Raw genomic sequence first — 14,574 nt, 5'->3', positions numbered from 1 at the left:
CACACACACACACACACACACACACACACACTAGCTGTACATGGAAATGGCAATTATTAGAGTTCTGTCATGCCATTTGTATGTGAAGAAGTACGACAGACACTGGGTCAGGTCTTTTATTTAAATTTAACATTCAGTGTTAACTTTTCTAGACACTATTGAACTGATTCTGTATTTTACAACTCTCACTGGTTCTTTTGTGAGAAGGTTTATGAAAACAAGTTACCTGGAGTTTTTTTCTTTCATGCCTGAGATCTACTTCAAGTATTGTTTCAAAAAAATCACATGCTAACAAATGTCCTGTGTACTTCTCTGTTATTTAACAACTTTACTAATTAACTTATTAAAAAATTTAACTTTCTATTTAGAAAATTGTGTTTTCTTTATACCAGATTCTGCCACGCATCTTAAAAGTACTTTTCTAGCATTTATAGTGAAGAATGGAGGCAGAGACATGTCACTGCCTGCTCTACATTTTTAATTGGTCTTTGACTATTTAATATATTTCTACAAATTAGAGATAGCTCACAGAAAGTTTACTTGCTATCTATGACTCAAACCCATACCATAAAGTACCTTGATTACCATTTATTGTGGTAGGTAGTTTTCTAAAAAATCATCCTAATTGGGATTTGGTGAACTATATGTTGAATCTTGTTTTTTCTTTGGCTGACTTTAGAGTTTAAGACTATAGAAATTACTATATTGTGCCCTTGAAAATTGTTAGACTGCAAATTAGGAGTTTTTGTTATTTGTACTCCTGTACATCTTTTTTTAAAACTCTTTAATTTGAAGGACATCACTTTTTATACCTTTATTTTATTTATTTATTTTTATGTGGTGCTGAGGATTGAACCCAAGGCCTCGACATGCTAGGCGAGCAAGTGCTTTACTGCTGAGCCACAACCCCAGGCCCCTCCTGTACATCTTTTATGTATGAATCTTGCTGACAGGTATTCCATGACTAGAAAAACAGAGGTAAAGCTGGGCATGGTGGTGCACACCTGTAAGCTCAGCAGCCTAGGAGGTTTAGGCAGGAGGATTGCGACTTCAAAGCCAGCCTCAGCAAAAGCAAGGTGCTAAGGAACTCAGTGAGACCCTACCTCTAAATAAAATACAAAATAGGGCTGGGGATGTGTCTCAGTGGTTGAGTGCCCTGGAGTTCAATTCCTGGTAGCAACAAATCAAATCAAAACAAAACAAACAAAAAATAGAAGGAAAGAACACAGAGGATGAAATCAATAATTTTAGATTCTAGGTCTAGTTCTACCACTTTCTTAGCCTTCTAGTGGCCACAGTTTCTTCTTCTGGTAAATGCAGGTAATAATGCCTGGCTTGTTTTCCTCTTAGAGCTGGTGTGATCAGTTTATCTACTGCACACGAGATAACTTTATAAACTGAATTATTCTATGCAAATATATGTCAGAATTATTATCATTTATGTGGAGCCACATGGTTAACATGATTCAAAGACAGGTCATCTATTTGGCCCTGGAGGAGTGAAACTTAGGGGTGATAAATGTTAATGCTTTTATAGTTTTTATAGTTTAATGTTTTCATAGCCTAATGAGAACAAGGCAGAAGAACAGAAGAACTGGGTGGGGGGAAGGGCAAGTTTAAGTTCCATCTGCGTAGCCTGGAAGACTGGTGGGAAGGGAAAGACATCTGAAAAGATGAGAGGTTACGAAGTGGAAAGGAGTGACCTGGGAACAGGGTGTTTCAAAAAGAGTAGCAGAACAGAGAATAAAGTCACAAGACTTGTTCACAAGAGGGTGCTGGGTTAAAGCCTGACCTTGAGTCACAAATCATGGAATCACACGGCTGGAAGGAATCTTAAGAGGCCATCTCGTCCACTCCCCCACCATTCAGCAGGACATTTCAACCATCCCAAACAGATGAGACTTTATCCCACTTTGAATGAGAAGCTCTGACACCAAATGGGCAGGTATTGACTGCTCTGGCTTCAACTGCTTACAATGAGCAGGCAAAACAATTTCTGGAATTTCATTTGAACCTGAACTGAAATAGGGAAAACAATAAATGGTTAGATTTTCTTTGGGAACAATAACTTCTGTAGCAGTTTAGGGACTGTTAAATTACCACTAACTAACAAATACTCTGAAATAAGGCGAAAATGTTACCAACAAAACTGGGTTAAGGATAAATGGTGCACAGAATCATATAGGTAAGATCATTCTTGATATTTATGATCTTATCTCCATGCAGGAACCTAGATCAGAATGATACTAATAGAAACAAAAACCGGTTTTTAAAAAAGTCATAGGGCCCATCAAATTCCAGGACTGACACTGAAAACTTAAAAGAGTTTGATTCCTCCCCTTACACAAGACAATAAATCCTCACACAAGTTACAAACTGAAAAGGAACTAAAAAGCTCTTCATTTCCAATCGTGGGAATGTTGCACATGAACTCTGGCTGGAAAGGAGGAGGGGAGGCCATTCCACACCTGCAAGCCTTCCCAGGAAAGGGGCCCAGGCATGACCCTGAACCCATCCCCTCAAGGTTACACTATGGGACTGTCAATATGGAAATAATGTTACTTTATTCCCCTAGTGTGTATATTATTTCTAGCACTATCAACAGCAACCATAATCTGAAAGGAGGCAGCTGAGAATTTCCATGGAAGAGAGTGAAGAGTTATTTTGGGATGTGCACATAGATGGCTTAGCTATAGTCCATTGCATGGAAACACATGCATATATGTGCATAGATAGGAAGATATCTCTTTGTGTTTATCAATATGTATGTGGGCACATGTTCTCACAGTTTAATAGATAGAGCAAAAAGCAAAGGTTTTAGGAAAGTCACATTACACTCCAGGACTCGCCACTCACTTACATGTGAACTAAGGCAAGTTAACTTGATTCTACCTCCCCATCACCAAAACTTTAGGCCAATTTAGTTAGGCATTCAGTGAATCCAGATGTTTGGCAGTGTATAAGAAACAACATCTGGATGATTGATTGAATTTTCAACAGAACTCACTACATGTTTTGGCAGCATGCCCACATAGCCTTTAATGGCTTCCTGCCTCAGTTTCCCTACATATAAAAAGGCATAAACATTATTTATCACTTACCTCCCAGAGAGCAGTGAGAATGACATAATGTCCAAGGGTAACAATGAATTCTTCAAAAGAATGTTTCTATGACAGTACTATACCTTATACAATTTCAGGTTGGATTTCTTTCCTAAGCAATTAGTCTTTAGAACATGAAATAACTTTGAAATATGGCTAAACGCTATACAAATAGGACACATTATCATCAACATCATCATATCATCCTAACTTCATTCTTTATGACTTCCCTAAAGCATCTTACTTTCAGATTGAATCACAGCCAAAATACGAATTTTATTTAAGGTCTGAAGAAAAAAAAAAACGTGTTTTGGCTATGTAAAGCAACACAGATGAGAAAAAAAAATCAATGTGGGTGTTTGGAGCACAACCAATTTTAACAGCTTGACTCAAACAGGTAAAACTGGTCTATCAATGAGAACTAATTGGTTGCCCAATGGTATTTGTATGGAAACGGAAAATGTTCACATAATTATGACCAGAGGTAGGAGAAAGGAATTGTAATGGTAACTTTTCCATTTCTGACTATATACTCCTCTCTCCCTATGAATTGCTTTCAGCTTTTGTTGCTGAAAGTTGGAGGAAAGGAAAAGAAGGAAAGAATATAGGAGAGAAAAGAAGTATATCAAAGGGATGTGCAACCATACAAAACTGGAGGAGCAGTCTTGGTATGGCAAAGTACTGGAACTCCAATTCAGAGTCTAGTCCTGCCTACTGGAAATAAGCCTGAACATAATCCCATAATTATTAATAAGTGCCTATCAAGCACATGCAATTACATATATTCGTGTGTGCATGTTCTACACACACACATGCACACACACACACATGCGCGCACACACACACACACACACACACACACTCACTGAACTTTTTGTCAACTCTATAATACTATCAATGAGAGAACTGAAGCTCAGAAAAGTTAATGATTTGTGGGTCTGGTAAGACCCACAACTAAATTCAGATCCATGTGAATCCAAAGCCCATATTCTTTCCACTATACCTGAAATTTTTGCTAAAAGGGCTTAGTATAAATATATTTACAGAGACCCATGTCTGATGCAGTTTCCCTTTTTTCTTGGGTGGAACTCACCCACAGATCTTTATCTAATCTTTCTTATGACTGACCTTCCCCTGCTTATCTTTACCTGCTACAACCCTACATGGCAGATTTTAACACTGGAAATCTTACTCATCTAGCCCACCACAGACTGAAGCATATCACGTAAAACCAATGAGCAGCAACCCTCTTCCACATAGTCAACACAGACTGCTCTTTATCTTCATTTAACTGCTTCCTAAGGAGGCTGTAAGACAGAGGATTTGATTTTTTTGGAATTTTTAAAGTTCCCACCACATGGTTGAGCATATAGTAAGTACTCCTTAAGGTCTACTGACCAAGAGACCTTTGGACAGAATTCCTTCTGTAGGATTAGGAATATGGTAATGGGACCTAAGATTTTTGCTTTATTAGTACCAGGATCTAGCTGGTTGAGCGGTACCACACAGGAATACTTAGTTTGAGTAATATGGAAGACAAATACTACGCCTGTCCCCAAATAAGGCATACTATGCTCTCAGTTCAGTTGTGGATGCTTTATGTTGTCTATGCTCTGATCCCTTCATATATGTATTATGAGGTTGCTCTGCACTCAGGGAACACATAATAAATGATTCTTATTGCTGCTGATCATAAGGTAATGGTAGTGTTTGCATAACTGATCCTTCTGTGAAAGCACAGCTTTACTAAGTTCAATCAAGTCATGTTAGATACAGTATATTTCATAATACAGCTGTCAATACTTTAACAATGCAACTGCAGTGAAATGCACAACTACCAGAAAGACCTTGCAAACATTTTGTAAGAAACACAAAAATTTCACTGCTAGGGCTGGCGATATAGCTCAGTGGTAGAGCACTTGCCTAGCATGTGTGAATCCCTGGGTTCCACTCTCAGCACCACATATGTATAAATAAAATAAAGGCCCATCAATAACTAAAAAAAAATTTAAAAGTCCACTGCTAAGCTTGATATTAAATAACAAAATCATGCCCATATCTTCATAAGAAACTTTTGTCCTTACATTAGCATTTTTGTTTCATTAAAATTTTCCTAAGCTACAAATAGAAGTCAGTAGGTCCAGTGGCCTTCCATTCAAGGATCATGGGGCAGGAACATTGTTACTCTGGCATATGGTGGCCTTTTTTGATGCCTTTTTAAAATTGTGGTCACAAAGCAATCACAAACAGATGGTACAACTAATTTTTATTTGTATCTTGTTACTAAACTCCATACAAAAGGAAAAACTATGTGTACAGGTCAGGGGAATCTGTGGATGAGTCAGAAGTTGGCAAAGATGCAGTGAAATTGGACCTCATATCTTGCTGGTGGTAGTGAAAACTGATATATTCTCATTGGAAAGCAATTTGGAAACAGGCATTAAAATGGTCATATCCTTTCACCCAATAACACCAGTATTTTAAGAAAATAATCTAAGATCAGGAGAAATCACTCTCTATGAAAAGAGCTTTATGATGGTATGAAATTGGAAGGAATCAGAATGCCCAGCAAAAGCAGGCTGATTAATTATGATGGATACTCAACAGAATATTATGTAGCCACAAGAAATGTTTAATATGAAGATATGTGGCAACATGAGGAAGTGTTGCCAATATAGTGTCACTTTCAAAGAACTACAAATCTTACATACTTCCAATTATGAAAAATGTTTCTGTGTGAGTTTTTGGACAAATATTAGAACAGAACATGCAAAACTGAAAAGAGTTGGGATAGTTTAGAGGGATTATAAGAAATATTTTACCCTCTATTTTCCCAGCTTCCTTTCATATTGTAATATTGTCATAATAATTTAAAAGTAGGATAAAAAACAAGGACCAGAAGCCCTTTTTTGTGGTACTGTGGATGGAATCAGAATTTTATGTATGCTAGGCAAATATTCGACCACCTCGAACTTGCAATCCTCCTGCCTCAGTCTCCTGAGTAGTTAGAATTACAGGAGTGTGCCACCTCATCCAGCATTTATAAATCCTTTTTAGTAGAGAATCTTTGAAGAAAACAAATAATAGCTGCCTCTCTAAAAGCCCTAATATACAGTGTGGACAGTGAAAATCATTCACCTCTTTAACTTTTTGTCATTTCTACTTTTGTTGGATATACCACATACCTGGTTAATGTGCTTCAGTTTGTCAATGATTTGACTAACCACCGGTTCAGGGCCCTTCATTTTCAGCTCATGGAGGTTGAACTGATTTTTCATCCCATTCCTTGCCGCCTTTTGGCTGTATCTGTAAAGATAAAGGTCGAGAGAAAAGGTTTGTTAAAAAAGTCCCAACCAAAGGGAAAGCTGACTATATTTGGCACCAACAGTGAAGCTGGCTGTAAGTTCTCTTCAGCCTTTTAGGCCATGGAATAACTCCATGGTGCAAAAGTAAACCACTCCAGATAGAGTTCTTTTATAGTGGAGAAATTTGTTCCACAAACAATATTAGTTCAACCTTTTTTCAAAGTTTTGGGGATATAATAATGAACAAGATAGACAAAGCCTCTGCCATTATTGTGTTCTCAATATTGTGGGGCATCTAGAAGGGCCAGATGCAGAGTGGAGTAAGAGAGAGGTTCAAGGTCTTGGCTAGTGGGAGGTTCAAGGTCTTGGCTAGTGAAGTACACCAAAGGACATTAACCCCATGTTTTCCACTCATTTGAAGGAGAAAGGTTGCCTGATGCTTTTCACCTCTTCTTCTTCTTCCTCCTATTACTTCATGTAGACCTCAGAAGAGCGGTTTCCACTCAAGAAACTTTCTCAGGCCATTTGTAGCATACCTGGTGCCTGTCAGTTTCCCTCTATATCCTTTCCACAAGTAGATCGGTGGAAACTTTACATGTACTCTTGCAGGAAAAGCATAGGCTTCACCTCAGAATGGAAGATTTAAGGTTATCTTTGGATCCCTTCATCAGCAATGAGAAGGGGGAATATTTACAACCCTGGGCAATTCTACCTTTCGTCAATGTGGGGCTTTGCCAGTTTCAATTGGAATAGTAATTTACAACCAAGGGATTTTCCTTTTCCTGAACTTATGGTTCTAGATTGCTGAGAGCCATTAGCCAAGTAGGTATGACAATTTCCTTGCCAGCGTACCCCATGTTGCTTAGAGGAAGGACTCGTGGAAATGGACTTGCCTTGGACATTTGCAGTGACATTGCATGTATGTTTGAGAAAGGTGACCATGCTCAAGGAGCAGGGTGGATCCAGGTTTAGGGAGGATCCTACTGGATTAGGGCGGATCCAGGTTTAGGGTGTATTCTGCTGGGAATAGGGAGTATCCTGCTCCTTGGGTTTAGGGCAGTTCCAGGTTTAAGGTGTACCCTGCTGGGAATAGGGCGTAACCTGCTGCTTCAGGCACGCCCGATCCTTGAGTTCCCGTTGAGTTCTTGTGGGATTCAGAGAGTATTTTTGGGATACAGAGCCCAGTGGAAGTGTGGATTTTGCCGAGAACGTGATGTTCCCCAGGACGTGTTTGTAGAGGGCTGGTGTGAGTTCTGGAATAAAGAATTGTTGTTTGAATCTACAAAGCTGTGAGTGGCTCATGATTTTGTGCCCAGCCAGACTGCGGCACTAGATCTCTGTATATTGTTATTCCCCATTTTGCAAAATAAAGCAAATAAAAAATTTTAAAAAACACAAGAAACACATTTCATTTTCTTCTTTCTCTTTCATCATGTTCAAATACGAGAACATTACCAAAGAGGAAAAAGGATTGTGAACTCTTTTTTGCTTTCTCACAATCCTAAAAATGGGAATGCTTTCTTAAAGAAATAAAAAGATTCACAGATCATTTGCTCTCTCTTTATATACCTTTTTATTCCCCAGTCACCATAGGATAGTCAGGCTTAAGGGTAAGTTCATATTTTTAATTACAAAAGTGATAATGCTTGTTGTAAGCCATTCAAACAATACAGAAATAAAAGCATAAAATAAAAGTTTCCCCATCATTCTGTCTTTCCAAAGAGAACCATGGTAAGCAGTTTGAGATAGTTTATATATGCATAGATATACTATATATCTGATATATATTTGTAAGCATTTTCACATGCATATATTATAATTTTAACTAAAATTAGACTTATGCTATTCATACTGATTTGTATCATTTTATCAGTAATATATATACCTTGGTTATATTTCTATGCCAGAACATACACAAACTGCCTTGTTCTTATTCTTCTATATGGCTATATCATAATCTAATGGATAAATTATCAACATTTGAGTTATGGCTAATATTTTGTTAATATAAGCAATGCTGCAGAGAATAACTGTACTTACTGGGTTTTCCATCTTGTATTCCTTTTTACAGAGCACAAATTCCTGAAACTGAGTCTATTTATTTATTTTTAATTGACTTTTTATTGGTGCATTTGAATCAGTTTAAATTTCAAATCTCAAGTTACAAAATGAAATGAATTAACACCAGTATATTTTTATACAGCACTTTACAAAGCAATTTGTGTCAAGAAGCTCATTTGAGCTTCTCAACCACACTGTGAGGTGGATAGGGCATTATCTCTTTATTACTGAAAATTTCTCAGCTTCAGAAGATATTGATCTGATTCTGCTAGATGTTCCCTTCCATGATATAATGTTTCTGCCAATATTAAGGACATGGTTTGAAAAACATGCTTGGTAGCAGAGGATGTTAGGAAATCTAGTCTGATTTTTCATAATTTACAGCCATCCTCTGAAAAAGAAAATATGTTAGAATACAAAGCTGAAGAGAATATCTGTGTTCTTCTGAGATGGCACCCTAACATATTTAGTAGATTTTTAAAAACATTTCCATAGGATGCTTTCCATTTGATTTCCATGCCCCCCTCCCACCTGAACACTGATTTGGTTAGTCCTTAAATAATGAGCTTCTTGCATGGACTTTGGTGCAAGTCTAAATTGGGACAGGGATTTTGGTCTTTTCTGGGTTTCGGGAGTTGGATTCTATTTTTTCATGATATTTCCATTTATTTATTTTTCCATTTTTATTATAGCATTATATATAGTATTTGGGTTTATCTTGAAAAAATAATACATGCAAGGAATTTGATTTCAATCCCCATTACCCCTTTTTCCCTTTCCTGCCCCCTCCCCCTATTCTCTCTCCTCTCCTCTATTGATCTTCCTTTTCCTCTGTTTAGGAGTTTGATTCTTGACCATCTTGATGTGAGTGAGAGGACTCCAGTACTGCAGCTTCACGTATTCCTTGAGGAGCACGTAGGCACTGGAAGACTCACTTCATAAATGTCCCTGATGGCTGCAGCCTATACCATGTTTTTTAAAAACTTAAAAATTTTTTTCTTGGTGCAGTACAATTATACATAATAGTGGGGTCCATTATGGCATATTTGTACATGCATATAATTTCATCAACCTCATTTCCCAATACCTTCCCTTTCCCTCCCCTCCTTCCTCCCCATGATCAGCTTGCTCTACTCTACTGATCTCTCTTCTAGTATTATTTTAATTACTACATTATGATTACATATATAATCAGGATACATTGTGGTATATTTGCACATGGTCATAGCATAATTTGTCTACCAATTTCTGAATGAAATACTTCTTAAAGGCTTTGTCCTTGGGCACACATAGAGAGTGATTCCTCCAGTGAATAGGCTGTAGGTGACTGTGGGATCCAACCATTGTTCCTTCTTCTTCTTGTTTTTATTTATTTATTTATTTATTTATTTTGTACCTTGGAAGCTTGAACCCCAAAAAAAGATCAAGCACTAGGCTGGGGCCCTCTTACACAGCACGAGATCCATATTCCCACACCAGAAGCACCCTTAGCAGAAGGTTGTCACTTTAATCAACATTTCTAGATTATTTGGAGTCTCTGCTGAAATCTAGGGTGGAAAGGCATTCCTAGAGTTTATTTATTGGTGGGACAAAGTACCTACTGGTGGAAGAAAATTATACGTATCCAAGCAATCATCACATCATGATGCCCTATGCCTTAACCCCTTGTCCCATATTTCACTTCTTTAACTTCAAAAGTTAATTGAGGGGAGGGGTATGACTCATGGTAGGGCACTTGCCTAGCCTGCTGAGATCCTGGGTTCAATCTCCAGCACTACAAACAAACTAGTGAATGCACAGACCATCAGCTATCACACAGCAATTGCCTTTGAGGACTGTTTTTAAGGAAACATTCCTTATCTAGTGGGAATAAACTCGCTGCTAGCCTCCACTTTTATGTTTATATGATGGTGTTAAAATATGGCCCATCTCCTGATGATACCACATCCATCTTCTTTCTTTACTCCTACTGAGGCCTGAGGCACAGACCCTATTCACAGATAAAGAGGTACAGCTCCTTATAAATCTTTTGAAATTAACTCCAGGAATGTGTCCCTACAGACATTTCCCTGGACTTGTTCATATCAAAGTTTGACGGCCACTTTTATGCCCACTCCCTCCAAAGCAAATATCTTTCTGAAGATTATTATTCTCATTGGAATAGTGTGAAAACATCTGCCAACTTAGTGATTTTTACCCATACTTCCTTTTCCAAAACAATTATGAATATTAAATTAGTATCACAGCTGATCCCTTGTGGCCTCACTGGAGTATTTTCTGCCATTCAAAAATCATTCCTTTAGCTCTACATTTTTAAAAGTCTTATCTTTAAGCCATTGATAAGGACTAATTACTGCTCCCCAATTCCACGATGACTCAATTTTTAAAAACCAGCATTGGGTTTAAAACTTTGCCAATTTTTTGAAAGTTGAAATAGCATCTACTCTATCTATGTGCTATTTAAATCCTCAAAGGACTGCGATAAATTAAGCATGGTTTCTGGTTACAGAAGTGTAGGGAAGAATTGGTCCATAGCTTAGCTTAAAACTTGCCTTTATTGCATTGATTTCACAAAGCAAGAAACAATTTTACTGGTCCAATTGATGCCTATAGTTGCTAAAACTTCCAGTATTACTTTCAACTAATATCCTTCCCTTAGGTATCTAAATACTTCTCCCCCAACTCCCAGTATCCTTTTCTGTTTCTCATTTCTCCTCAGCCAGAGACAATATTCAATCAAAATTTAAAAGAATTGCATATTTTAATGGAATATGATACAGACCTAAAAAGAACAAAGTAGATCTATATGTGTTGATCTAGAGCCAAGTCAAAGATATATCATAATAGATAACACAGTGGTTAAGAACATACAGTGTGATTCCATTTGTGGTAAAAATGGGTCTGTGTATACATTACAATGGTTCTTCCTTATCTGTGGTTTCACTTTATGCAATTTCAGTAACACACAGTTAACTGTGGTTTGAAAATATTAAATGGAAAATTACAGAAATTCACAAGTTTTAAATTGTATGCCATACTAAGTCATGTGATAAAGTCTTACACAATCAGATTCCATCCTTCCAAGGATGTGAATCATCCCTTTGTCCAGCATGTCCATGCTGTAAATGCTACCTGCCTTCTAGTTACTTGGTAGCCATCTTGGTTATCAGATCAACTGCCCAAAATTGTGAGAGACAGAGACCACATTCATGTAACTTTATTACATTATATTGTTATGTGTTCTGTTTTATCACTGTTATTATTTATCTCTTATTGTGCCTAATGAATAAATTAAACTTTATCATAGGTATGTATGCATAGGAGAACATAGGACAGTTATCCTTTGGCATTCAAGCAGGATTGGTTCCAGGATATTCCCACCCATGGATACCAAGATCTGTGGAAGCTCAACTTCCTTATATAAAATGACATAACATTTGCTAATAATCTACACATATCTTTCCATATACTTTTAATCACCTAGTAATACCTAATATATTGTAAATACTATGATTATAATCACTCGACTATATTGTTTAGGGAATAATGACAACAAAAGAAATCTGTACCTGTTGAATACAAATGAAAAATTTTCTCCTTTTTTTTTCCCTTTCTTTCCTTTGTGGTCTTAGGGACCAAACCCAGGGCCTTATGCATGCTAAACATGAACTATACTTCTGAGCCACATCAACATCCCTTTTGCAATGTTTTCCATCCATAGTTGGTCGAATCCTTGGATTTGGAGGCTCAACTTTTATACAGGATTCAATACCATTAGTAGATTCAGGCATCTTCTGTGGGTCTTGGAACATATCCTCTATGGATAAGGGGACCAATGTATTCTTATATACTCTCTAAATGTCCAAATATGTACAGAAACCCGGGCCCTTGAACATGCTAGGAAAATGCTTTACCACTGAGTTACTTCTCCATCCCCCTGCCTTGAATATTTTCAACCTTTATAATTAATTGACTTTTAATGAGTGAAATATTACATAATAGTTAATATAAATTTCCCAGCATCCTTGTGATATGATTGACATAAACTGAATATATTTACCATTTACAATGTAATGTTTTGATATATGTACACATTATGAAATGATTACCATGAATCATCTAATTAATCTATCTATTACCTCCCATAGTTATTTCTTTTTGTGGTAAGAACATTAAAGATCTATCCTCTTATTGGATTTCAAGTAGACAACACAGTATTGTTAACTAAAGGTATCAGGCAGTTCAGCTTTTAAAGGCAAAAGAAAAAAAAAAAAAACAAAGCCAAACTAAGAAGTACAGATAGCTCATATGGTTACCGAATAGATTCTATTAAGTTAAACAGAGCCCATGTTTGTTACTCTTGAGTGAGGATGTGAATAAGAACGCCTACTATGGGCTGGAGGTATAGCTCAATGGTAAAGCACTTGCCGAGTATGTGCAACATCCCAGGTTCTATTCTCAGCATTGCAAAACAAAACAAACAAAAAAGAATGTACACTATTAGTTGCACCATCTCTCAAAACAGAGGCAAGGGCTCAGGATATAGCTCAGGTAGAGTGCTTGCTTGGCATGTGCAGGGCCCATCCCCAGCATTGCAAAAGAATGGGAAAAAAAAGAAGGCAAAAAAAGGCATTCAAGTTCTCACTCTCCTTCCTTTGTAGACAGCTGAAGTCCTCTCCAGATGGATATTGAAGGCCTCCCAGCATCACCCTGATTCATTCTGATCCCACTGCCCTTGCATCTAAACATGTGCTGGGCTCTTTCTCGAATTGATAGTGTCCCTTTGAAGTACCACTCAAAGCATCTCATGGTTCTTCTCTTAACTATTGGTTATTGAGTGCTTTCTCACAGAACATACTGTTCTAAGCACTGCAGAAAAAGAAAACACATTACGCCAAAAATTTTCCCAGCAAGCATATCATCAGCTTTTATATGTGCAGATGAAGAAAGTAAGGCACAGAGAAGTTAAGACACTTGCATTAGGTACACAGGTAATCCATCGTTGAGCTGCAGTTTGAACCTTGAGAGTTCAAGTCCAGTTGCCTGTCTTCTTAACCACTATGAGGATATTGCTTCCTTGGAGATAACTGAGGCTGACTAAATGTTTGACATTTCTTCACCACACTGCTCCACTGCATGTGACAATGCAGGAGCTACTTATAATTGTCTACAAGTCTCCCAACAGTGCTTACAGAACAGCTGTCTTGGCCTGCTCAGCAGGTTTCTTGGCTTGCCCTTTAAAAGCTCTTGGGGAAGACCTTGTACATGGAGTTAGTTCTTCTCTCATACAGAGATCTGACACTATCATTATTCACTGAAATCTTTGTGTTATTGGGAGATAAGGTGTTGAAGCTAGAGAAAAATAATCTTCCACCACTGCTACCACCATCACGCCACTGACAAACACCAAAGATGTTTTGAGGATTTCAAATCTCTAAGGACAGTAGGAAGAGGAAGGTAGGAGAACACTGTACATAATGCCTCCCTGCCTCCATCAGCTCAGCTGTGGCAAAGTAAGCTAAGTGATATGGCCCCAGGGAATTTCATGTACCCTGTGTGAGCTTCAAGCCAAGGGGAATTTGGGTGTCTCTGTAGTTTCAAGTTAATTAATTCATTCAGCATTTCATTTCCATGTGCTCCTTCCGTGCCACTGATGTACAGGGTTCATGACAGTCTTTGAATGAGGATGAGCTATGGTAGCCACAGTTCTTCTCATCCACAGACTGCCTAGAGGGTGTCAGGAATGGGAATGCTCATTAGCCATGGGGGATTTTAATGATGGGTTATCTGCTCAGTAATACTCATCTGTAATTTAATTAATTGTCCTCCTCTCTGCATACTGCCTCTTTCCTGAAGCTCTGACATGCTTCTGGCAATGAATCCTGGCTAGGGGAGGAGAAATAATAAATTGACAGAAGTGCCGACCTCCAAAATCTAATGTTTTCTTAAGTGGAAATGTTATGTGTGGTGTTAGAAGCGTCACCTTTAAGCATTGCATGGGTGGCTTCTTTTCCCATCCAGTTTTGATCTATTTAGCACAAAAAATGACTGCCACAATACTAAAACAAAACAAAACAAAAAAACCACAAACCTTATTTGTGCAGTGA

At 37.7% G+C, this 14,574-nt stretch overlaps 1 protein-coding gene across 1 annotated transcript in view; it reads right to left on the bottom strand.

Annotated features, from left to right (window-relative positions):
* The window catches only part of Gpc3 (glypican 3), a 399,890-nt gene that overhangs the window by 94,246 nt on the left and 291,070 nt on the right, over positions 1–14,574 (bottom strand). Inside the window, exon 6 of the mRNA XM_005337686.3 lies at positions 6,287–6,407. Within this exon, the coding sequence (XP_005337743.1) occupies positions 6,287–6,407 (121 nt within the window). The remainder of the gene's footprint in view (positions 1–6,286; positions 6,408–14,574) is intronic.

The sequence above is a fragment of the Ictidomys tridecemlineatus genome, chromosome X (assembly GCF_052094955.1).
Source record: "Ictidomys tridecemlineatus isolate mIctTri1 chromosome X, mIctTri1.hap1, whole genome shotgun sequence".
NCBI lineage: Eukaryota > Metazoa > Chordata > Mammalia > Rodentia > Sciuridae > Ictidomys > Ictidomys tridecemlineatus.
This window is presented reverse-complemented; position numbering and strand designations above follow the sequence as displayed.